General features: G+C 36.6%; 1 protein-coding gene across 2 annotated transcripts in view; it reads left to right on the top strand.

Moving 5' to 3' along the window:
• The window catches only part of LOC131072434 (uncharacterized), a 181,439-nt gene that overhangs the window by 60,823 nt on the left and 93,521 nt on the right, over positions 1–27,095 (top strand). For both annotated transcript variants that reach the window (XM_058008581.2, XM_058008580.2), the window contains 2 exons: positions 2,895–2,956; positions 19,254–19,308. In XM_058008581.2, the coding sequence (XP_057864564.1) occupies positions 2,895–2,956; positions 19,254–19,308 (117 nt within the window). The remainder of the gene's footprint in view (positions 1–2,894; positions 2,957–19,253; positions 19,309–27,095) is intronic.

Here is a 27,095-nt window from a genome sequence, read left to right as displayed (position 1 = left end):
TTAATCAAAGTTTGCTTCTCATCATCATCATCACATAAGCAAGCTGGATAATGTTGAGTATCAAGAAATATCTTCATGATGATGATCTATCAAGCCTACAAAGTGCGAGTTGAGGTGGAATCCTAGTCATCCTCCTAGTCACTACCTCCACCAATCAGAGAAGTTCCACATCAGCTCGTCTTGATTCAATGAACACGACTTACCAGTGATGGCACAAACTCCGAGGCACCTACCCTTGTTATCTATTGGTCCACACTCATTGAATGTAATTTTCCCATTGGCTAAGGAGAGTTTGTTGTAACAAACCCTAATTAGGGTTTCATTGTAAAATCTTGGCCATTGATGGAGAATCAATCCTGGCCGTTCATTGTAAATGAGCTCTCTATATAAAGCTCAAACTCTTCATTTGTAAAGGTTAATAGTTGGAGAATAGTTAGCTAATAGTGAGTAGAATAGAATAATAGAAGAATAGCAATTAGAATAGAAGTTAGATTAGGAGAAGGCAAGGATTGTTGCCAAACCTTGTTGTAGAGAACAATTGATTTCATTGAAGTTATGGTGAATTTGATTCGTTACTTCAACAACTCGCATGGTCTTTGCTTCTCAATTTGCTTTCATGTAATTAGATTGAGTGGAGGAATTTGTTGAATGTATTCATGTGGAATCCGCCTAATCCATACCACTAGCCTCTTGCTGCTTGTAAGCGTGCCTTGTGTGGTCAACTGGAATGATATGAGCTTAACTTGGAATCATTCTACACTCATTGCTTATGCATTAACTTGAATGGTGATCAATGTTTGATGGTATTGATTCGAACATCCTTGAAACGCCCTTAGAAGATTGCACTGAGCTTGTGTCAAATTGTTCAAGTTGATGGTGAGACCTCGCTTGGTAGGATTCCATATAGTCATTCATCCATGTTCTTACATTCTAGGCCTTAGAATAGATTCTCTCAACCCTTCGTTTTTTGCCATTTTTTCAATTCAAGTTAGTCTAGGACAAAGAGCATCGCCTGATTGAAATATCAGATGATCAAGTTCCAGCAAATCAAGCATTTAGGCATTCAAATGTAAGTCCCCCTTGTGATTCCAGAATAATCACATCAACCAACGGAGCTTATCCACACGTAGTGACCCTACATTCATGAACCTTGGAGTCTTCTCAAGTGATCGTTAAGCTAATCTTCAGCATTTGAGAGATTTTGTTCAAGAGAGGATAAGACACTTATGGTATTTTATTTTGTGTTCGCATGTGCCTAAAAAACACATCAACAGTACCCTTCATGTGTAGGACATTGTATAGTGAATACATTTAAGGGACCCAAAATTGCAATATTTGTTTTATTCTTGTAGGCCAAATCTTGGGAAGGATTCTATGGCATTGGGAATGTGTACAAATTATGTAATCTGGTATTTGAATTGGCTATCTTGTTAATGTAGAGAGTGTAAAATAGTTATAGCAATAAATATTATGAAAGGTAAAAGGTAAGAAAAATCCATTCATGTGCGGGCTGCCTTAGTGTCCTCAACTATTGCTTGAACTAGATGATGAAGTGTTGTTTGGCCTTGTAGGGATGGACCCCATTGCTAGGGGCTTGTATTGCTATACAAGTAAAGCTTGATCCAACACTGCGTTTTATCAAAATTTTCACAATCTTATGTAGTGTTACATATGTTACGAAGTTGACAGTTTTACACAATAAAACAAATGAATATTGTCTAGGTTGTGAGCATAGCATTGAGAGGCATGCAGATGCTTTTAGGAGGTATGAACCCAATCCTTAGATGCTTATGTGGCTTAGATAAACAAGTATGGAAATGAGTAGCTTAGATAAATCATGGCATCAGCAAGGACCATTTGCTAATCAAGTTAAGGTTTGGATGCATGGATGATTGAAAATTGGCATCAAGTGTACTCACAATTAGAGAAGTCTTACTTATTAGTCTCTTCTCATGTTTCAAGGAAAAAACATTATAAAGGAGGTGGAATGTTATGAAATTATAAGAATGAAATGTTGTACATCTAATGCCATCGATTAGAAAGTATAATGAGGCTATGAGGTAGCTGACGTGTGGCATAACCCTTGGGTAACCACATTCTGGCTAATGGTTAAACGTTATATGGGTTGATCAAATGTGTAGCATTTGATTATGAGTTTATCCTTGTCCACAATTATGAGATGAGTGGCTATAGAGGAGTGTTCTTTAAATGTGAAGGCATCATTGATTCAAGCTAGTTAAGATAAGAGTATTTTAGCAGGTTTTTCTCTCATAGCAAGAGATCTCTTGGAACAGTTCTTTCCTTAAGGAATAATGTGGCTTAACCCTGAACCAAGGATACTCATAGTAACGTAAGTTAAAAAAATGGACTAAAGGTACTTTATGAACAGGCATTTAATTCCTGTATTTTCTTTAAAGACATATCTGATTTGCCTCAGAATCCTTGACAAAATATTGTGTGAAATCTATGGCTTTGCATACAAATATTGCCTTAATTTGATGAACAATATCAATGCCCCATTGTTGGATACGATAAGAATGGATCCATATTCAACTTGAAGTTGAAATAAAGGTATTTTCTTGATAAAATTTGCTGTTTGTACTTGGACGCATTAGCCACAGAGACAAGATACAGTATGAATGAATATAAAATTTATGTTCCAGCATGATATGTTTCTGATTTTGGGGACAATTTCACAGCCTGATAATTTATTTTACCTACAGTTGTGGATAGCCTGAGTAAAATATTGTGGTTTTCATATGTTTGTCACTTTGATTATCAGTTGCTTTTGGAATTATTTTTGCATGATCATTATCACTGTTCATGGTATAAAGTTCATATTTGTTTCAAATTGCTGGGCTTGTGTTAATAACAGATTTTTTTGTGTTCTACAGATGTTGAAGGACTTCCTTGTTTGGATTGACAAGAATGTGGGTCCTTGGGGCCCTCCTGTACTGTAAGTGTCATATCAATATAATTTTAAACACTAACTTTTGTACTTTTCAGTAAGATAATTTTCTTCGGTCTTAATTTTTCATATATATTTGTTTGTGATTTCTTATTAATTTTTTTTTAATGTTGGGTGAATAAGGATTAAATGGGCTTCTCTCACACAAAACACCCTCTGAAGTCTGGATTTAACTGTATTAATTGAATGTAAAAGTAGCAGTTAACATAAAAACCAAAAAAATGCTTTGCCTAAGAATGGATCATTAAGACATAGGAGGCCAATTATAAGAGTTTACTGGTAGCACACGTTGATAGATTTTGTATGCATATCAAATGAATAGAGTTTGTCATAAACACTCAAGGTTGTTTGGAGGCTCATGTCTGGCTATGCATCAGAAATTCAAAAACCATCAGACATTTAAAAATCTTGATCAAACTCTGGCTGGTAGATGGGCAATCCCACACTTGTTTCTTCCAACTACATCCTTAATTCTGCTAGTAGAAACTAGGTGCTCACTGATCCTTTCCTGATTAGGCATCTCTCGATTTGATGAGGGATGGAAGAAATTCTATGCAGATTTTGCTCTTTGTGGATTCTATAAGCCTTTTCTAGTCTTTGTCTTAGTGGAAGACTCACTGATTTAACTGTAATCATTGGAAATTGGAAATGGAGTGCTGTTGGCAGAGCATGGAGATGTTCTTGCTTGTCACATTGAAGGTTAAACCATCAGGTATGAGGTAGAGCTACTCACATAAGCATGAATGTTTTCTATAGTCTTCTGTCACTCGTATGCCAGCTCCACCTTAGCCAAATGTTTTTCAACAACAGAATTTCCTATGTCCATCTGCCCAAATTCTATGCATTGTTTAGTGGCAATGGGCCCCCAAAATATGTGGTGGAAGATGGCTTGAATCTCCTTGCCATTAACATTCTTAACTAGTTGTCCATAGAAGTAGTATTGCAGGGATTCCAAATAGATTTTATATCCTGTCCAACCTTAGTATCTGGGATAATGAAGGCTACCATAAGCAGTTTATTTGAAAAGGATTTATGATACATTATATTTGTTTTAGAAATTCTATTGATTTAAGACAGGCTAGAGATTGAGAAATTTAGTCTTACAGAAATGGGAAGATGTAGGGCATAACCTTTCAACCATTGCCTAGTTTGATAGCAAGATGCTTGAAGGCATGCGGTCTTAATTTAATCTAAATAATGTGAAATTAGTTTTTATATCTTTTCTGTCGTACAAAATGTGATTCGTTATATTGCACAAAACATTAAGGCTTAGGCTGGGATAACAAAAAATGAGCCACAAGAGCAATAATGTCATAACCCCTCTTTGGACATTGGATTAAATAAATACGATAATTAAAACGTTTATTAATTAACATTTAATAATATTAAAAAAAATCGTCTCATTTATGAGACTTCACGATTTTCCTCTAATATATGATTATTAATGTTTATTATTTGTTATGACTATTATTTATTATTATTGTTTTATTTTAATGTAACTTTCATATTTCAATTATTAATATTATATTAACTATTAAAGAAATTTTACCATAAAATACTATTAAAACATAAAATAGATATATTGAATATATTACACTTATCACATAACGTGCTACTTAATAAATATAAAATATAACATAAATTGTCAAAATACATTATAAATAATATCATATTAATACGATACCATAAATAGAACCAATATTAAAATACAATACAAATTTTGATCAGATTATGGATAGCTGTTCAATTTCTACCAATGAATCTTAATTCAAAAGCTAATGTGTATTTAGTCTCTGATTTATGTGAGTTATTATTATTATTAATGTTTGTTTGATACTATTATTAATTTATTAATATTTATTAAAGTTTGTTTGATATTATTAGTAATTAATTAATTAATAATAAAGAATAAGTCAGCCTCCTAATAGGGGGCATTACACTAACAATACTCATAGATCATAATATTGAAGCCACACAGAAACATACACATCGTAGAGGATATTCATGATTCCACCAAGCAAGGGGAACTATATGCATCAATCATATATGAAGGTAATCCAAATTGATATCATCGTTATGCCAAACCAACATTCATTATCGATAATAGAGGGATTAATTAGACATGAATAGATGATTATATTAATCGTGAAGTAAAAACCCGATTTACTAATCTATCGATTAGTTACCCAATGAATGATTAATAATTACGCTTAATAATGCAAAGGCAACGGTTAGGAGTAAAGGTGCAATTTGTATGATTAACAATTGCTCATGGAAAGATACATAGCCAATTTGTGTAAGTAATGAAAAGATACGATTAAGGGAAGGACACGTCTTTTCCCAAGTAAGAGGTGCGACCATTCAGTATAGAGGTGCAATCTCTATCTAATTGGTTATGACCGATAGTCATATTCTAGCTACGATTGTAATACTATTAATCATAGTATTATCGAAGGAGTTCAAGGAAATGTTTGAAGCTTTATGAGTCTAAACAGTGGTCAAACAAATATTCAAAGTGGTGGACCCAATATACAATATGAAACGGTGAAAGAAATGTTTGAAGCTTCAAGCGGTGGACCCCATATATAATATGAAATGGTGAAATTAGCAATTAATAATAATAAGAGTTTTTGAACTCGTAAACTAATAAATCGGTTCAGCAACTAATGAAAAGCTATGACCCTTACACGTAAGATCAATGAGTGTGTCTCTTTGTAAAGGGACAAATACGTGAGTGTATATATTCACGTTTGAAAGTAAGTTTTATTGGTTTTGGAGGCGTATGAAGAAAATAATACAGAATCAGTAAATGAAAAGATCTGTAAATAATATGAAGGGCTGATTAAAAAGAAGAGTACGTGTAGATTGTGGAGAAATAATTCAGAACAAAAGGCTGGGATTCTAATAACAGAAAATAAATGATTCTTAGAGTATGTGGAGTACAATGCTGAATAAATAATTCTGGGATAAAAAGTATGAGTGTAGAGTATGGAGTAAAAGGAAGATCTTTGAGATGTAAGAGTGCAGTCTATGAAAAGTTTATATCAGATGCATATGAATATTTTTTAATACTTCATGACAGAGATAAAGCAGACTTTGGAGCAGCATCATTTGATATTGTTTATTTATATATACATCCATATTTGGATCACTCATTTGAGCAGCCACCTTATTGGGAAACTCAATCACATACATTTAAAGACAATAATCAGAAACAGCACCATAACTATTGCATACTTCCAAAGTATAATCAGAAACAGCAATCCTATCATCATCGCTATAAGCGATTGGGGAGAAAGATTACAGCACAATTCATATTGTCATATCAAGAAGAGCAAAGTTAACCCCATAACTGCAGGTCGGGATATAACTATATAGTAGATCATAATATATCATTTTTATACTAAGTGGTATCAATTCTCCCCAATATAAGTTTCATTATTAAGGATTTTTAGAGTCTTTGATTGGAAAGAAGTCTCTTGCAATTGATTAGTAAGTCGATGGTCCCTAATTCCAAGGAATTTACTAAAAGGGACATTACAAATAATAGTAATAGAAGCTCATTGTCAGCATCTTTCTGCACCAAGTAGGTGGTTTACAGGTCAATCTTCACAGGAGGCTACTAACTATCAATTTTAATAGCTCCATTAATCTTCAATTGGTAGAGGAAAAATTAGTAGATTACTTAGACTTAAGGGAAGGGGAATCGGTCTCATGAATACTTTTACTCTCTGGTTTATGCCTGCTTTTGCTTTTGTACCTTTGGATTGTGCTTGATCAGGTATTAGTATGCTGTAAAAGGAATTTTGGTAACGCGGTTTCATGCTCATTGGAGTTATTATGTATAAAATGACATGTATAATATGATTATATATTGTTTTCTTTTTAATCTCATGTTGATAAATATAAGCAGTATGGTGCCAAATTTATCATTTATTGAATGCGTGATGTTACTTTAGTTCTGAGTGTTACTGTTTAAAGGTGTTTTTTGTAGGGTTTAAAAATTATAACGCAGTTTTTGGTTATTAAGAGTGCTAATTCACCTTTTGTCTGTTTAGTTGTTGACTGGAGCTTTATTCGGAGTATATGATGGTTCTTTGTATTATTATCAAATACTTAAGATAACTATGTCAATTAATGAAGATACTGATCAATGAGACACAAGATTTTATGTGGGAAACCCTTATGGAAGAAAACCCAACACTAAAAGACGTTCACAATTGGATTCAATATAATAAGGTCTATGATAATCTTTCATAGAGCCTTAATGTACAACATACCCTTCTTTGGATTTTGTCAAGTATTTATACACCAACAATGTACAAATGTCTTTAGTGTCTATTATAATGAGTTTGTAACCTCAAGTAACCTGGGCATATTCACACAAACTGTTAAATAGAGATGTATGCATTGGAATATCAACTGTCCAACTGTATAAATAACTTGGAAGATACTAATATTGCATAAGTATGTGATGTCAACTTACCACACTTATCACCGATTAAGATGTCACCATGTGGACAAGCTCACAATAAGACAATAGTTACAAATTTACAACCTTTACATTGTTGGTATCAATATGCTTTCTTTATAACCATCACTTCCATCTTACGTGCTTGTGATGGCACATACAAATACATCTTCACTCCATATTGCTTGTGATGCCTTGTATTATCTTCTATGACATTATCCAGCCCTTAGATCATGCATATGTGTTCACTAGTTTTGTCACAAGTGTGCCTACATAATTGATCATGCTTCCAAAAAGTACTGAGTTCTTCTAGAGATCTTGTGATGGCTATCATAACATCTCCATATGGAAGCCATGCACGATGCATTGCAACCATTGTCACCTCATTACCACATGTTGATCTACAAAAAATGGTACATTGCAATAGTAGAAACTCATCGCATTTCACTATATCCCATTGCAATCCAATGTAAAGAACTAAGAAGACTAGATAAACTCTTACCATAGTGATTCTCCTAGGTGAATATCACCTCAAGACCAACATTCTCCCACTTGATTCCTTGTGAAGGGTGGTGACTACTTCAAGAAATTGGTATAAAGGGCAAATCAATCCTCCAAGCAAAGGAGGATGAATGAAGGGAGAATCATCAATTCAGGAATTCACGATCAAATATCAATTCTTTCAGCTATATACAAAATCAGAAATCCATTCAAGAATCAATTTATAACATCATCTCATCAATCATCAAATCAATCAATTGAACAATTATACAAACCTCAAATATTCAAATATCAATCATTCAAACATCAAACATTCATGCATCAATTCATTCAAGCAACAATGAAGCATCCACTCATCAATTCTTCAAGATTTACCAATAAAGAGAGATCAAGCAACTGGCAATAATCTAGAAAATACATCAAGCTGTCAATTTCGAATTATAGTTAGTACTTGCGAACTGGATGGGCTCTGGGTCCATGGGGTGGCTAAGGTTTGGAAGGACAAATATCATCGAATATAAGCAAAAATAGCAATCAATCAAGAAGATAATATCCGGGTTGGACATAAGAAAGCAGCAGACTATTATAACAAGCAACTAATAATCTAATAATTGCTTTGTGGTATATATATTGCCTATGCATTTTTTTTTAACATCTCTCTCTCTCTCTATATATATATATATGTATATGTATATGTATATATATGTGTGTGTGTATATACATATAGATATATATGTACATACATATATTTATGTATGTATGTATGTATGTTAATTTATGCATGTATATATATATGTATGTATGTATATATGTATATCTATGCATATGCATATACATACATACATACATACATACATACATATATATATACATACATACATATATATGTATGTATGTATGTATGTATGTATGTATGTATATGCATATGCATATGCATATACATACATATGTATATGCATATATCTATGTATGTATGTATGTATATGCATATATGTATGTATGTATGTATGTATGTATATGCATATATCTATGTATCTATATACATACATACATTTATGTATAGATGTATATACATATATGTATACATGTATACATATATACATACATGTATATGGATGATTAGATAGAAAATGGATATGTTTGTTAATAAATCTGTTTATAAACCCCCATCATGTAGGGAAGGAAGGAGTTTTAAGGGGTAAATATTGCTGAAATAATAGCTATGGTTAGGCCGACATAGAAAATTACAAATGTGTGAATGGCCTTTGGCCTTACACATTTATATAACGATTTATAAGTTATCTTGCCTATTAAAAGGAATCGTATTTATGGTATACGAATTTGTTAACAATAATAACATTATATAATCGGTTAATGAGAATCGGTTATCCCTTGACCCACCACCTTTGGGAAATGCACGTTTGGAGAGGCACAACCGGCTTGGTCAAGGAGTCATGTTGTTTAGATGACCCACGGATGGATACATAAGAACGTCCTTTTCTCTCTAAGCAGGAAGCAACATATGTGTGGGCAAATCAAATCATATACACTGCGATTTGGACATGTGTGGGCAGATCGAATTATATACACTGCAATCTGGAATGTGTGGGCAATGCGGATCAAATTGTAGTAGAACGAAATACATATAACATACTTGCAGATCAAACTATATCTACAACGAATTACCCCAGCGATCTAATATCATCTACAACACTATCGTACTGTATGCACGATCTAATATCATCTACAACACTATCGTACTGTATGCACTGTCATTCTTCAGAATGTTGTGAATTCTTCAGCACTATCGTGCTGTATGCAAGCAACTTGTGTGTATTCATCTTCAGCTGTGCACATTCATCTCAGTCCATGATTTGTCTAGAGTGGATTGTCCTTAACACATAATAGATTTGATTTGCAGAGGAAAGCATTGGTGGTACATCCTACAACAGTTCAGTTTTCATCTCCTTCAGTCTAAAGTGACTGGATCCATCTATAAGCTTCAAGGAGTGAAGCAATTCACATTGGTCTTTGTACTTGATCATTGTAACAACATCTTTCTTTTTATATTTAATATATATATATATATATTAGAGATATAATATCCGTGCTCGGGGGAGACGATAACAATATATCGTCTATGGTTGGGAGGGCAACAATAATGTGAATCATTGCTCATGGTTAATCGAGCACACCCTATGATTACTGTGCATGGTCATCTTCTTGTGATCCTAGTATTGTAACAAATTCAACATAGTATCAGAGCTAGTTCCTTGAAGAGCCATTGCCACAGTTAGTGCATCCCCTCTACCTTGAGGAGGAGCTTGAGCTTAAGAGTGGAAAGATATGACAGGGGATAGAGATCATCTTTAGTTTGAGTAGAGAGAGATTCTTGAATCAGGTTAAAATTGAGGATGATGCCAAGAATAATGAGAAGGAAGTTGGGGCCACTTCTTTCCAGCTAGACTTTGATGATTCTCTTCATAGAAGTGACATTTCTATCTTCAGCCTTGGAAACTCTGTAGATTTGCATCTGTCAATGGCAACTGAAATATGAGATCAGGACCTTCATTGGATGAAAGAACCAAACTGATCAGATAGGTCTTCTCCCTACTACCACATTTATCTGATAGTATATGGTGCATTGCTTATGTAATGTTATTTGTCTATTGTATGCTTTGGACTAATGGTCGCCTTCCTGTTCATGAGACTAGAACTTCCCATGTGTAAGATTGAGTCTTGTAGACCTTAGCTATGATTACATACAATTCAAGACATCTAATTTATCATCATCATGAGCTATGTTTAACAATAGAGTATTACAAGTGTATGTGCAAGTGCATATTTGATTGTAGGGGACACTTGAAAACCTTAGAAGTTAAGGCTTGACTGCTGTTATACTGCTTGCAAGGGTTGCAAGTTTATCCAAAGCCTTATGGAGCTTGGATAATGAGATAAGTATTTTTTCTTGGTTATTATCTCTTGAGTATTACTTTTATCTGCTTGTCGTAGTCAGCCTCTTATCCGTATTCCTATATGTACTATAAAAGTTATGTTCTTGTTCTTTTCCTTGGCCCTTGGGGATGGGTTTTGCAGAAAAAGAACGATACATTAGGAATGCTGCTGAGGCATTTGTGCAGGTAATGGCAACATCGAGGATTACAAAGCAAAGTCGAGACAAGAGGGCTCTCCTAGTAAGAGGGAGTGGACTTCGAAGGGTATGCTTCTGTCACAGAGGGAGCAACTAGAGGATCTGCTTCAATTAACTTCCGAGGATCTTGGTCATATTTGTTCAGAGGGAGTGGACCATGTTGAGATGTTTTCTCTAGTGATCAGCAGTCGAAGGACTCTATGATTCATGGATGGAGTCCCATGTGTGTAGGCTGGAAGGTTTTATGCTGTCACCTAGGTCGTGATATTCCTGGATAGATGGATAATTGGTGAACTTGGGATTCACCAAGAGTGATGCAGAGTCCAACCTTTACATAAAGGTTGTTGATGGTGATGCATTGATTTTGGTCCTTTATGTTGATGAATTATTTTTCACTGGGGCAGAGAAGCTCATCATTTAGTGTTAGAGGGAGTTAGCCTCTGAATTTGAGATGATGGATCTTGGTCTTATGCACTACTTCCTGGATTGGAAGTTTGGCAGAAAACCGCATGCGATCTTCTTGAGTCAGGGGAAGTACACTATAGACATCCTGAAGAGATTTGGCATGATGGACTGTAAGTCCATGTCTACGCTGATGGATATAATTCTGGAGAAGTTGAGCGAGTCAGCTTCCAATTCAGATCTGGTAGATTCCTCTATGTATTGTCAGTTGATTAGATCATTGATGTATTTGGTCAACATCGGACCACATATCTGCTTTGCAATGAGTACTCTCAGTCAGTTCATGTGTGAACCAAGATAGATTCATTGGGTTGCAACATGTGTGGCAGCTCGTGAAGCAGTGTGGCTTCAGAACCTCCTTGTAGGATTGTTTGTACAATCATTGGAGCCTACAGTTTTTCATTGTGATAAACAAAGTTGTGTGAAAGCTTTCTATCAATCTTGTGTTTCATGACATAACGAAGCATGTGAAGATCAAGTATCACTATGCTAGAGACGTGGTGGAAAGGAATGCTATTCAGTTAAGATACATTAGTACTGATGAGCAAATGACAGACATTCTCACCAAGCCTCTCTCCAGAATAAAGTTTGTGTACTTTTGAGGTAGGCTTGGTATGGTAGAAAATGTAGCCCTAGTTGAGATTGAGTCTCAGCAACATTGATCTGTTTTAATAGTACTAATGTATTCTCTAAGATGTTTAAAGTGTAAACTCTTATTATGCAATCTTATTTTTCTGATATGGTTCATGATTAGTGTTATCACAAAAGCTTGCACCCTTGCTGAACTATCAACTCAGCAACCTTGTGAAACATTGAAACAACCCCGAAGTGTGGGACCTTGCGCAAGGGGGTTGAATCTCCGGAGAAGGCCGGCTTCCTTCTCAATCCAGGTGTAGGTGTTGAACCAACTCAACACTTAAAAACTAACTCCTAAGCCTATCCTAACAACTTGCAGAGAAAAAGGAAGAGAGAATTGTTTAAAATGAAAGGAGGTGATGCACCAAGAAGAGATAGTTTTCCCTACCGAAATGACACAAGTAATTAACTGAAACACCTTGAAGATGCACAACTTTTCAGTTGTATGAGTGACCCCAATGCATATATGAAGGTTAGAATTCATTGAATACCAAGAGGGGAGAAGGATTCCCACAAGTCACACTCAAAAAACCAGTTAACACAGCATATATGAAGAGAAGAAACCACGAGACAAACGCCTATGATGGAGGTAAGAAATCATACACAACATACATAAGTTGAAAAGAGGCAAGAATGATTATTTTCAATTAATCATAAGGCAAAAAGCCAATCCTACAGTTGCAGAAATGCAAAAGATTACAAGTCTTTAAGAGAAGAGAAGAGCATAAGAAAGCTCAAGGCAGCAGGGAAAAGAACCCTTTACAATGAGGCTCAACAACCTTATATAGAAAAATGGGTTACAATGGTGATCATGACTCCTGCATGTCAGTCTGGAGGTGCAGGGAGTGCATGCACTTGACTTGTACATGCAAGCAACCTAGCCATACCCACAAAGAGCAATCCTGAGAAGGTGGATTGACTGACCTTCCAAAGTCAGGCATGACATAAGTCACCCAGCATGGCCCCGTACCTCGCTTGATGGAAATCCTGCCAAAAACATTAAATGCACCCCTGTGGCTCCACAAAAAAAGTGCATAAGTCACCAAAACTGTCGGAGCATTTAAAGCTTCGAGTGTCGATCACGCCATCTGTTAGTGTTGCAAGTCGGAAGTAGTTTGGAAAACTTCGAAGACCGGGGTCACCGTAGTTGGGGAACTTCGGAGACCGGGGTCTCCGTAGTTGGGCAAGGAACTTCGGAACCTGGGGGTTCTGGAGTTCCGGGGTAGAAGACTTAGGAACTTGGGGAACTTCGGAGACCGGGGTCTCCGTAGTTGGGGAACTTCGGAGATCGAGGTCTCCATAGTTGGGCAAGGAACTTCGAAACCTGGGGGTTTCGGAGTTCTGGGGTAGAAGAATAAGGAACTTCGGAACTTGGGGGTTTCGGAGTTTCGGGGTAGAAGACTTAGGAACTTGGGGAACTTCGGAGACCGAGGTCTTCGTAGTTGGGCAAGGACTTCGAAACCTGGGGGTTCCGGAGTTCTGGGGTAGAAGAATAAGGAACTTCGGAACCTGGGGGTTTCGGAGTTCCAGGGTAGAAGACTTAGGAACTTCGGGAACTTCGGAGATCGGGGTCTCCGTAGTTGGGGAACTTCGGGGACCGGGGTCTCCGTAGTTGGGCAAGGAACTTCGGAACCTGGGGGTTCCGGAGTTTCGGCGTAGAATAATAAGGAACTTCGGAACCTGGGGGTTCCGGAGTTTCGGGGTAGAAGAATAAGGAACTTCGGAACCTGGGAACCTGGGGGTTCCGGAGTCCCGGAGCAGGAAAGAAAGAGGCTAAGGCAAAGAAACTTGGAACCTCGGGGTTCCGGAGTTTCAGGAAGAGAAAGAGAGGGCCAAGGAACTTCCGACAAGGCAACACTTCAAACCATGATTTCACTGCTTTTCTCCTTGATCAACTGGGCAGTGCTGGTCCATGGAACATATCTCTGATCGGTTCTCACTGATGGACCAAGGGTGTCATAAAATGACAACAATTAGTATCATGTGTGTGACTCCATGACAACATTGGTTCAGTTCTTGATGAGCCCTTGTAAACATTATTGTGAGGTGACGATCTCTCAATAGTGAACACTTGTACATCTGATCATTATCGTAAGGTGACGATCTTACAATATTGATTGATCATACCATTATGATGAATATCATGGGACGTGATATCTATGGATATGTCATAATGGTTTATATCTCTAGTAGTAATATCTATTGATAAGCCATAATGGTGGATATTACATAAAGAGATATTCATGGTGGATTTCATTTGACGCGGAATCCGTGGACATGCCATGTAGTAATATCTATGGATAAGCCTTAATGGTGGATATTACAAAAAGAGATATTCATGGTGGATTTCATGTGACGTGAAATCCATGGACATGCCATGTAGTAATATCTATGGATAAGCCATAATGGTGGATATTATGTGAGGAGATATCTTTATTTAAGCTATAATGGTGGATATCACGTGAGGTGATATCTATGGATAAGCCATGATGGTTGATATCACGGTGAGGCAATATCTATTCTTACACCATCCATGGAGAAGCCATGATGGTTGATATCACAGAGGTGATATCTTTCCCTTCCACATATGGGTGTAGCCATTGTGGTCAAACATCATGATGAGGTGATATGCTATCATGATGAGGTATATGCTATCATGATGAGGTGATTAGCTTCCTTTACTCACATGAGTATAGTCATCACGATGAGAAAATGTGACTCTGTTTTCAAGGATTCCTCCATAGCTAAGAGGGAGTGTTGAAATAATAGCTATGGTCGGATCCTTCAGGCTGACATAGCAAATTACAAATGTGTGAATGGCCTTTGGCCTTACACATTTATATATAACGATTTATAAGTTATCTTGCCTATTAAAAGGAATCGTATTTATGTTATACGAATTTGTTAACAATAATAACATTGTATAATCGGTTAATGAGAATCGGTTATCCCTTGAACTGCCACCTTTGGGAAAGGCACATTTGGAGAGGCACAGCCGGCTTGGTCAAGGAGTCATGTTGTTTAGATGAACCATAGATGGATACATAAGAACGTCTTTTTCTCTCTAAGTAGGAAGCAACATATGTGTGGGCAGATCAAATCATATACACTGCGATTTGGACATGTGTGGGCAGATCGAATTATATACACTACAATCTGGAATGTGTGGGCAATGCGGATCAAATTGTAGTAGATCGAAATACATATAACATACTTGCAGATCAAACTATATCTACAACGAATTAATCCAACGATCTAATATCATCTACAACACTATCGTATTGTATGCACTGTCATTCTTCAGAATGTTGTGAATTCTTCAACACTATTGTGCTATATGCAAGCAACTCGTGTGTATTCATCTTCAGCTGTGCACATTCATCGCAGTCCGTGATTTGTCTACAGTGGATTGTCCTTAACACATAGCAAATTTGATTTGCAGAGGAAAGCATTGGTGGTACATCCTACAGCAGTTCAGTTTGCATCTCCTTCAGTCTAAAGTGACTGGATCCATCTATAAGCTTCAAGGACTGAAGCAATTCACATTGGTCTTTGTACTTGATCATTGTAACATCTTGCTGTTCATATTTAATATATATATATATTAGAGATATAATTTCTGTGCTCGGGGGAGATGATAACAATATATCGTCTATGGTTGGGAGGGCAACAATGATGTGAATCATTGCCTGTGGTTAATTGAGTACACCCTATGATTACTGTGCATGGTCATCTTCTTGTGATCCTAGTATTGTAACAAACTCAACAAATTTGAGATTGCCATCTAAGTAGGCCACCCTAATGGATATCCATGTTGCTTGCCATTGAGGCCAAGAGGGCAAAGATTTGCTCTTGGGCTTAGATAGAACGATTAAGAGGCCTCCTATTATGATATCCTCTCCGACTCTACATTGATTGATTATTGACCTTAGGGGATGAGGCATGGATAAGGAAAGCAGGTACAAGTGCCCCACTAGGTAGACCACCCCAAGTGGATGTCCATATTGCCTGCCACTGGGGCCAAGAGCACAAGTGATCGCTCTTGGGCTTAGTGCAGGGTTGGCTTCCAACGGACCTATCATGCTTCTTCCTCCAAACCCTAATGTGCATGAATAATAGGGAGTGATATAGATATTGTCTATATATTGATTTGATGATTATTACATGTTATTATCTAACCTTAATAAATAATAATTGAAGTATCTATATATGTATATGTGTTCCCTTGGTTATTGTTGCAGTATCTAAATCAAGGCTCATATTGTTTAAAAGAGATATTTTACTTGGTAAAAATATGAGTCTAACCCTATCTCATCTCTTGCTTTATTGCATTTGTGGTTCTAGGGCAAATTCTAGGTTAAATCTAGAAGGGGCTATGCTAGAGAACTGTCTCGCTAGTGCCTTGGAGATGGTGGAGAATAAGGATAAGAAAGTCCTGGAAGCCGCGATTATGGTGAAGACGGCTATGGAGCCTCAGATGGTTGCAGAGAGGGACCTGCAGTTGAGGACTGAGCAGGTCTATGAGTTACGAGCACGCTTGGCAGCCACACCAAGAGCATCGGCACCATCCTCACCAAGGACGCTTCCTCAGCCCCATTCTCAGTCTTGATTTTTTTTTCTTGTGATCCTCCCGTTTTTGTTGTCAGTCGTCCTCAGGAGACAACCTGTTATGAGTATGAAGACAGTCATGTCCAAAATTATGAAAAGTAAAGGCCATGTAATGTATGGAAGAGAAGTGTTGTGGAGTCCAACCATAAAAAAATTATCGTTGAATCTATAGTTTCAGGGTATCTCTAAGAAGGCATCCTAGCTTGTGGTTGTTTGAGGACAAGCAATCTTAAGCAGGGTGGACTGTAATGCCCTCTTTTTGAAATGATATATAATAATAAATTAAAATATAAAAAAAATAAAATGAAAAATAATATAATTAAAATTTAATAAGTTTAATGAATGGTCAAAAGGCATGAAATGAAGAGGAGTGACTCAAACATGAGATATAAAAGGGAGATCATTTGAGGACATCTATAAATCATCAATGGGGAATGAAGGTAATCAGTTTGGAAATGAATTCTTTTATTCTCAAAGGTAGCAATGAAGGTTAATGACTCAGTTCTTGTGAAGGGTGGTGACTATTTCAAGAAATGGGTATAAAGGCCAAATCAATCCTCCAAGCAAAGAAGGAAGGATATATTTTGAATTCATTAAGGTAGCGATCCTATTTAAGAATGTTTGATTTACCTGGGATAAACGCTGCGATCTAATTGTTTTGCAAGCTGCATCTATCTTTGGCCAAGGCATGATAGTGACCCTCTGGTGTTCAAGAGGAAATCTTGATGGATCAGCTGCTCTCACTTTGTTGAATGCTCCAAAATCCTGTTCAATGGTGGTCTCCTTCAACCCCTTGCTTCAACTATGAGAAGATAAGAGAAGACAAGCACTTTCATAGAGATAGGAGATTGCTTTTCTTATTTTGAACTTTTTCCCCTCCTCTTCTCTATCCTAGGCACACCTTTTGACTTACAAAGCAATTGTAACTATTAATTCACTTCTACTTGCAACCAACACATCAAGGGTATGCTATATCCACTTAAACGACCCTTTTCATGACCAAAAAATGATATTATCCTTCTTGGGCATGCACTTGAGAGGTCCATTGCACTTTTACATCTATTTTCACTTCGAGTTTTGCCATTTTACTCCTTTAGTGGGTGCTGGGGCACTCAAATGACAACTTTTTTTATGTTTTGTCCTTCATTTTTGTCACCTAAGTTGTAAGGTGTGCTCCCAAGGGGTCCAATGCACATTTTGAACTTCAAAACATGACATTAAGTGGCTTGGGTGCACTCCTAGGGGCTGCATTGCATTTTTTATCATGTTTCAACATTGCACCTTTTTTTATGTTAACTTTAAACATTGATTTAAGTGTTTTTCTCTTTTCTGGCATGTCCCTAGAGGGTCCAATTCACATTGTCTTCTAATTTGATGTTGTGTTTTGGAGCTTTTTTTCTTCACTTAAGCAATTTCTAAACATTGGTGTTTTCTTACTTAAGTGTCTTTCTCACCTAAAGTTTACCAGAACATGACATTCTCCCTGTTTGGTATGCATCTGGACACTTATGTACCATAGTTTAGTGTTTTTGAACTTCAATTATGGCATTTTGCCCCCCTTGGCATGCTTTGGGAACTCCAATGACCATTTATTTGCCTTAGAATGCCTGTACTATTCCTTCATCATCCATTTTTCTGTGTTCATCTTGCCTGATGCACTGAATATCTTCTTTCATTGACCCTGCAAAGATGTTAGCTAAAAAAAAGCAACAACCTTCACAGCCATTGGGAACAAGGACTCAAGTATGACTTATTAGTGAGAAACAAGAAGATTTTGACTAACAAGTTGACACAGTACAAAAGATTTTGTTCATCGAAAGACAATTTGGACTAGTGCATGTATTCGTTCAATATATTTAGAGAGCTGAATGTGCAAAGCCTTTAGAATATTAATTTTGTTTATCTCGACTCTTAATATTCAGATTGATCACCCATATATTTATTCATGGTAGCAAAATATCTTTTAAGTTCAAAAGAAATCACATTTGCTTGATATTTTTGGCCATACGTATGCAAATCTACACTTTTGGTGAGATTACCTAACCTTAATTGACCCTAAATCACAAATTCTATTATAAGCTCCACATGCTTTGGTGCATTTTCGTGGAGAGAGTTCTGTGATTTTTTATCCTTAACTTTGTTTGTTCCAATTTATTTCATGGTTTTTTAATGTACATTGCTACCATTCATTGACATTAAGAAAAGCATATTAAGGAAAATCAATGTTTAGGCAATATGCAGTTAAAACTACAAAATTGAAGTTCATTGAAATCAGAGCATTTCATTCTGGGAAGTTCCATGGAAACATTAGTATCCTCTCTATGATTAGGGATACTATACAGGAACTTAAGGCACGGCATTTGGAAAATTCAGTAGAATATTTTAAACAGAGTATTAACTAATTTCTTATACCAGCTTTTATAAGTGTTAATGATACTAATATTGAATACATGCAGGGCTGTGGCCTATATTCCATTGACAGTCCTGGCAGTTCCGGCATCCATCCTCACAGTAAGCACAAATTTGTTTCCTCTGGCCTTTCTTGCATTTTCATTCATTCATTATTTGGTGTACATCTTCTTTTTTTCTTTCCATATTTGATAAAATTAATCCTCATTTACAAAAGAAAATGCTTAAAAAAGGTTTTGGTTTCTTGCTTATGTGCCTAGAAATAAACTTTAAATGTATCTTCTGCTACCAACTTTGACATTACTTCTTATAGAATAAATACCTAAGAGCAAAACAGAATGCCCCAGATAAGAAATATTATGTATTACACAATGACAGTATTGTATAGAAGTTGGAGATAAAAATAAAGTAGGATAGAACTGTGAACTCTACAGTGCTATTTGGGACGATTTTTTTGGTTTTAGAGGAAGATATATTTGTTTTTTCAAAGACCTTGTTTATGTGGCAAAATATTATAATTGAAAAACACTTTAGAAGGTAATTAGTATGGCATGGACCATGATACATGCTCTAAAAAAGTAAAGGAACTGATGCATTATAGAGCCATATTTGAACCTCTTCCTTTAGAGCAACTACTTACAATGATAACTATTGCAAAACAGCACTATTTTTACAATGGAAAAAATATAACTCCACTAGCATTTTATATAAGAATTTAAAGAATCATAACCATAAAGCGCCATTTTTTTTCATAAGAATCATGAAAATCAAGAAGCTTTGCCATTTAAAAAGTGTGCACTCCAGTACTCCTAGAAAAAAGCCATTTCATGGTAAAATGATTTGTTGGGTAGGTTTCACATGATATTCATATTTGTTTATCATAATATTAACAAGTGCCTGGACCTAGCATAGACAATCTTTAGAGCATTACTGGCATTTTCATAACTAATTTTGAGTAAAAATGTAATATCCCCTTGTTGAAATAGGATATATAAATAAATAATAATATAAAAGAATAAAAATAAAAATTAATATAATTAAAATTTAGTTAGGTTTAATGAATGGTCAAAAGGCATCAAATGAAAAGTTGTGACTCCTCAAACATGAGATATAAAAGGGAGAGAAGAGAACTTCATTTGGGGAGAAAAAAGGATAAGGAAGAAAGAAGGGAGCAAAGGAATTAAGGAAGCATTAATGGGAAGAAGATAAGGAAGTGACTCTTTCAAAGGAGCAGCAATGATGAAGGGTTGTGACACTTTTGAAAGGGTGGTAATTGTGAAAGGTTGTGACAATTATGAAGAGGTGTGATTCTCCCTCACATTAGAGGATATAAAGGGGGGAACTTTTTATTTGAGGAGGAGAAAAGAAAAAGGAAATCAATTTGGGAAATAATATATTATTCTCAAGGACAGCAATAGCACTCATCCAAGAGGGCAGCATTCAGCTTTTCAAGAGGGAAATAACATTGAATTGAATCTGTCCAAATGATCACAACAGACTGAAAATACATCACCTGCAATAATTTTGCAAGTATAGTGGGCAAAATTTAGTGTCCTCCCAAAAGGGGACATTACAAAAAAGTCTGTTTATAAACATAATTATATCTCTCCTTAAGATCCATATGATTTATTGCATTAACAGTTTTTTTTTCCATGTTTAATGTTTTCTTTCGTAATTAACTATTGGATTTATTGGATGCTATTTGGTAAAGACTAATTCTTCCTCACTTGTAGAAAGTGGATAACATGAGGTGTTGTTTTCAGCATGAAGGCAGGCCTCTTCAAGCACTAGTGGGATAGTCGGAGTATTAAATAGCACAATTGTATGATATATGCTTTGTATTTGCTATTCAATTCATCCAAGGAGCTTGTATCATCAGCATAAGATACAGATTTGTACGAGTGTTAGGAAAGTTAAATTCACAGAAAATCAAATTTCAGTTGGGATCAAAATGAATTAACAAAGGGCTATGCTAAAAATCTAATTGAAAGGATACTCTTTTATTTTATCCAAAGTCTTAAAAAGGGATTTTTTGAATGGGGCATCAAAGTTTTTGCAATTATTGGCTGTTGGTGAATTTTTATAGAAATTTCAAGCTAGTGGGGAGAATTAATGTGCTATCCAAAAGATTTGGCTCTCATATTTTCATTGAGAATATAGCTTTGAAACGTTCTGCATGCAAGATAAAGATATGTCAAGGTTTTTTCTGGAGACAGAAAAAAGAAGCAGGAGAGAATCCAAAAGCTTTGGCAATTGCATGAAAATGAACTTTTTATAATCGCCAGTTCCAAAAAGTTCTTCCTGTTTTCTACAATGCTATGCTCTTTTATAACTGCTTTAAGCATGAATGGCTACATGTTAAGGAGCAACTGTGTGCTGAAAGGTTAGGCTGCATGCTTTTCAATTAGATCACATTTATTCAAATAAATAATGTGGGTTGCTCCTATGTTTAGGTTTATATTTACAAAACATTAGCCTTTATGTAAGAAAGGCATAAAAACATATATTGTAAGGCCCCCTATTTATTTGTACCCAATTGCACTATTTCCCAAGTTTGACTAAGAGACATTATATCAAACAGTTTGCTAGTTTTCTGATTTGCAAATGTAGTAGTGTTTTTTTGGAAGGTTTGTATTGCGATGAACGTTAATATCAAGTTAGGCATTCATTGAACAACAGATAAATGCACTATCGAACTAGCTGAAGACAATACTCATAAATTGAAGTACATAGCAACATATCATATTAGAGATTTCATCTATATGAAGATAGTAATTCCCAAAACCAGCAGATTCAAAAAGAATATGGGCATGGGGATCATTAGATTTGACAATTGTGTACTTAGTCTCTCTTTCAGGGACTAACTTCTGCACTATACCTTTGACAGGTATCCTTGCTTCGGTCATATCCATGTTGAGTTCACCTCCAACGTGCTTGCAAAAATTACGGCCAAGTAACATTCTATATGATGTAGGAATGTCATCTACCAAGACAGTCATCTTTATTTTATTTTCTGGGAAAGCTGCAAATGCGAATTGAGCATCTTTGATTTGCCCAATAAGAGGCACTTGTTTGTTTTCCATGGAATAGCAATGATCAAAAGTTTTGGTCAAGGTCAGCCCCAAGGCTTGAGCAACCTTAGCGGGCATGACATTATCAGAAGCACCAGAGACACAATTGCTCAACTGAAAACCATTGATCATTAAGGAAATATAAAAGGGCTCTCTCTTTCCTGGGGTAGCGGATGGAATGGTCACTAAATGATTGGGCAAATTCTTGGGTTCTTGCGGGGTAGTATTTTCAAGTATAGGATGAGTTTCCTTATTTTTGACAAAATTAGCTAGCCCATCAAATTGATCAGGATTAGCTTGTAAATACTCAACCTCGAACATTTGAATTTTTGTTTTCCTAGCATGATCAATAATGCCAAAAACTTGGAACGAACTAGCTAGGGAGGGATGAACATTGTTCGATTGTGGTTTGAGGTTAGGCATACTGGGCTTGGGATCAATGGAAGAAGCAAAAGGAGGCTTATCGTTACTTGACTTTTCGCTACATCCTTTGGAATATAAGGCAGCGGTGTTCCTCTTTTAGCAATAGTAACAGGTAACTGGGAATTACCTGCAACTTTCGTGGCTTCTTCTTGTTGAGCCAACCGTGTCTGGGATCTTGTCATTACAACAAAAGCTTGACTATGAGTCCTTTCAGCAGCAACAAAGTCATCATAGTGAATATAGCGTATAGTAGAGTCGCCAGTTGCGTCTTCTTCTTCTTGTTGAGGAATAGCAACATCATCAGACTGATAATCAAAGTAAGATGACTCACTTTGATCAGTCTCATAGTAACCGACAACTGCCTTTGAAGGAGGTGGTTCAAGCGCGAGCCTCTCGGGAGGAGGAGGTAGCCTGGATTGACTCTTAGCAGCATAAGTGGCAGCAGTGTCAGGATATGTCCGCCTTGGGATATCCTTGTATGGTGCAAGATAGGAATTCTGAGATACCTGCTTTTTCAAAGAAAGGAATTCATTTGCTAATTTCTGCACCATTGGGTTGGTAGGACTTGAAGATGAAATCTCTATATGAGAACTTCCTTTGGACCGATTAGGATCTCTTTTGATTTTACCAACTAGGATCAAATGGTCCTTAATTTCAATAGCCATTGTTTGAGCAACAACTAAATCTGTTGGAGTAGCTCGCCTTAGGAAGAAACTAACCTCCGGTAATCGAGTATTGATGAAAAAGCACTTGAGATTCTCAGGAGTATGTTGAGAATTGGTAGGAATTCTATTTGCTAGTTTGTTAAACTTAGCAATGAATGCACACATGCCTTCATGGGTATCCTTCTTCATTTGGGTCAATTGGGCCAGCAAGGCATGTTCATCTTCCGCGGGCTTGAAACGTTCCTGGAGCTTGTCTCTCAACGAGTTCCAAGATACAATCGAACCAGCAGTGAGATTGAAAAACCAATCGACTGCAATACCTTGAAGAGTTTCTACGAACAAGCAAACGTCAACATCTTGATGTTCTACTCCAAGAACACCACAAGCCATGTAAAAAGATTTGATATGCTCATCAGGATGTTGCTTTCCATCTCCATAGAACTTGGGAAGATATTTCCGGGAACCTTGTGGAAGTGGATGAAGAGGTGGGGTTAAGGCTAAAGGACCAAAAGCTGCTCCCCACGGATCGGGAGGAGGAGGTGGAGGAAGATTAGCCATGCTAGATGATGAAGATATCAACGGTGTGAAAAAGAAAGGAGAACTTTCACTTGGATAGACTTCTTTTTCTTTGGAGGGGGGTAGCTTGTAGTTCGTGAAAGGGAGGATGTACTAGTGAGCAAATGAAATCTAGCTTGTTCACCTGGAGATATTTCTTGAGAACTTTCACCCTTCTTACGACGAACGTAGAAACGAACACCTTCCAGCTTAGAGAAATCTGAAAAACCAAAGTGATAATATTCTGAAAAAAATCAGCAAGACACTAGACTTCAAACGAAAGCGTGAGGCTTTCAAATGCATTCGTATCCCCAGTAGAGTCACCAAAAACTGTTGTTTAAAATTTTTGTACACTTGGGGAAATATACAAAATTGTGGATTCAACTACAGTGTATGAGTAAAACTCTCCTAATTAAGGGAAGGCTCCACCTATCTATATCTAATCTAAAACTAAATAGGATGATACAACAGTTTTTCTTCTTTCTTCAAGAAAGCCAATATCCTTTTCTTTTCATAGAAAAGTGATAGCAAGTTAACTTAGAACAAAAATAACAACTTTTTGAAATAAGATGAGAGAAAGGAAATGAAGTTTCCTGAAAGCTCAAAGACTTCCATCCCTTCCTTCGGGACGAGACAGCAATATCAAGCTCAAAGACTTGAATATACGAAGTCCTATCTACCCTTTTCTATGCTAATAATATCAAGAACAAATTATAGCAGCACAAAGTCTGAAATATCTTATTCTCTTTTACACAAAACAGTAAGAACTAGTATAAGCTCAAAGACTCACAATTATTTCTTATCACAAAATTTATTTCTAATTTCTTTCAAGAACAAGTGTAAGCACAAAGTCGTACAACTCTTCCTAAAAAAATGTTTACTCTAATTGATATTAACCTCCAATACTTGCAACACAAAGACTCCAAGTCAAATTCGATTAAGCTCTTTAAGAAACTCTTGCAAGAAAGACAATATGGAACACAAACTCAAGAATGTAGCACAAAGACTCAACACTTGAGTAATCTTCTTCTATTCCTTTCAATTCTTCAATTTACACATAAAAGCTCAAGACTTCTTTGCTGCAAATTTGATAGAGTTTTTGCTTGCTTTCTAAAGGAAAAAAATTACAATAGACCCCCTCAAGTATTTATAGGGGAGGAGTCTTGAGAAAAAGGTGGGAGGATCCTAACTAACTTGAGAAATTCTCTTAACCACCAAGACTTATTCAATAACTAACTATGACTTATTCAAAGTCATAAGTCCTATTCTAAATTGACTTGTAACTTGTCTACTTGTAATTACAAAAGCGCAAGTAATGACTTGACTTGCAATTTACAAAATGTTATTACAAGTAAACATGTCAAAAGAGAAACTACAACTAAGAGATTACAATTCTGAAAAATGCAACTAAGTGTTGAAAAACACTTAGGTTGCAGCATGTGAAGACATGAATCCTTTGAACTTCTGGATGATCATTTGCAGCTCATCAGGATTTGGTTCATGGGTATTTTTTGCCACGATCATGGTTTTCACAATAACATTGCTGCAACGAAGGATTTTGGCATTATTCTTCTCAAAGGAAGACTGGATGTCCTGCAAGAAGACTTGATAGGCAACCAAAGCTTGAATAGATGCAACTGAAAATGGTTCACTCCTCCACTCATGATGAATCTTCAACTGTAGATCTGAGAGAACCCTTTCTTCTAATGATAATTCCCCATTGTGATCCATGATATTGCAAGAAGCTTTCTCACAACGAGAAACAATATCCTGAAATACTTCCAATCGCAGTCTCATAGAATCATCAATGTCTTCAACAAGTGACTTGAGAACAAGGGCTTTGTTCTCCAAGAGCTCCTGGTATTCTAGATACACAACCCTCGAAGAAATAACCTGATATTCTAGAAGAACACTCAACTTTTGTTGAGGAATCTTGAGCCATGTTGTCAAGCTATCTTCCACCTTTTCCAAGTTTTGTTTGAAAGCGTCAGAAACCTGGTTCAATCGTTCCTCAATTGTCTTCAATTTGAGCATCATTTGAAAAACCTCCTTCAAGACCTGTGCACATAAACATGAAGCTGATTCACCCAAGATTCCAATGCTTGTAAATTTTGAGCAGCTCTCTCAACTCCTTGAATTGATTCTTGTGGACGGGAAGAACTTGAAGGATTGCTCCCTTCACTAGCGAATTTGGTGATCTTTTGAACAGGTGCAACAAGTTGCCTATTCTCCTCTTCTAGCTTGTCCTTCTTGGCTAGAAGCTCATCAAATCACTGTAATAGTGAAGCTACGGACTGCTGGGCATCATGTTTGACTTCTTCATGTGTTTGCTTACCCAACTCTACCCTTGTGACCGTGTAATCAGCAGCTTGCATCTCCTCATGTGGCTTGTCTACAAGAGGTTCAACAATTTCAACCACCTTCGTCTTGTTGCTGTCAATAACTACCCTTGAGATTGTCTTGGCCCTTTTAGAAACCTTAGGCCTAGATTGCTTAAGCTGCTGATAATCAAAGACATCAGGAGAAATTTCCTGCTTCTTTCTCTTAGGAGTGAAAGAACTGAGCTATGGAAGTAAAGCCATTAGCTCTCCTTCAGTAGCAGCTGAAAGCAGAGGAAAAGCTGTTTCTATTTGAACAACCGTGGTCATCCTGGGGGAAGTATCTGTCTGGATAGCAACCATGGCTTGCTCAGTAACCAAAGGCCATGAATTTTGTTTCATAAACTCCTCAAAGCTGGAAGTAGAGGTATCAATCTTTGACAAATTAATATATGCAGAAGTATCCTTGAACATTTCCAGCAAACTCTCTTGTTGATCAAATGCTGAAATGGAAATGACATTCTGAGGAGACTCTCACTATTGTGCCAGGAGGAGATAAAGGTAGCTCCATGGGGATTGAGGAAGGAACCTCATGAGGTGACTCCGAAGTTAGTGACTTAGGAGCATCATCTGTTTGTCGTTCTTCCTCTGGATCTTTAGGATCAATCACATGAACGTGAAGCTGGGATTTCTCCTTCCCACGAACTGTCGCCTCCTTAGGAGGAAGTACCATCGCTCGACTAACCCGCAACTTGATTCTTGTGCCCGAAGATGATGCACCTTCCTCGTTATCTATCTGGATTTCAGACTTGCGACCAAGGGGTCCTCTAGAGTCATCTTCCTTACCAATTTTGATC

The sequence above is a fragment of the Cryptomeria japonica genome, chromosome 8, assembly GCF_030272615.1.
Source record: "Cryptomeria japonica chromosome 8, Sugi_1.0, whole genome shotgun sequence".
Lineage (NCBI taxonomy): Eukaryota > Viridiplantae > Streptophyta > Pinopsida > Cupressales > Cupressaceae > Cryptomeria > Cryptomeria japonica.
This window is presented reverse-complemented; position numbering and strand designations above follow the sequence as displayed.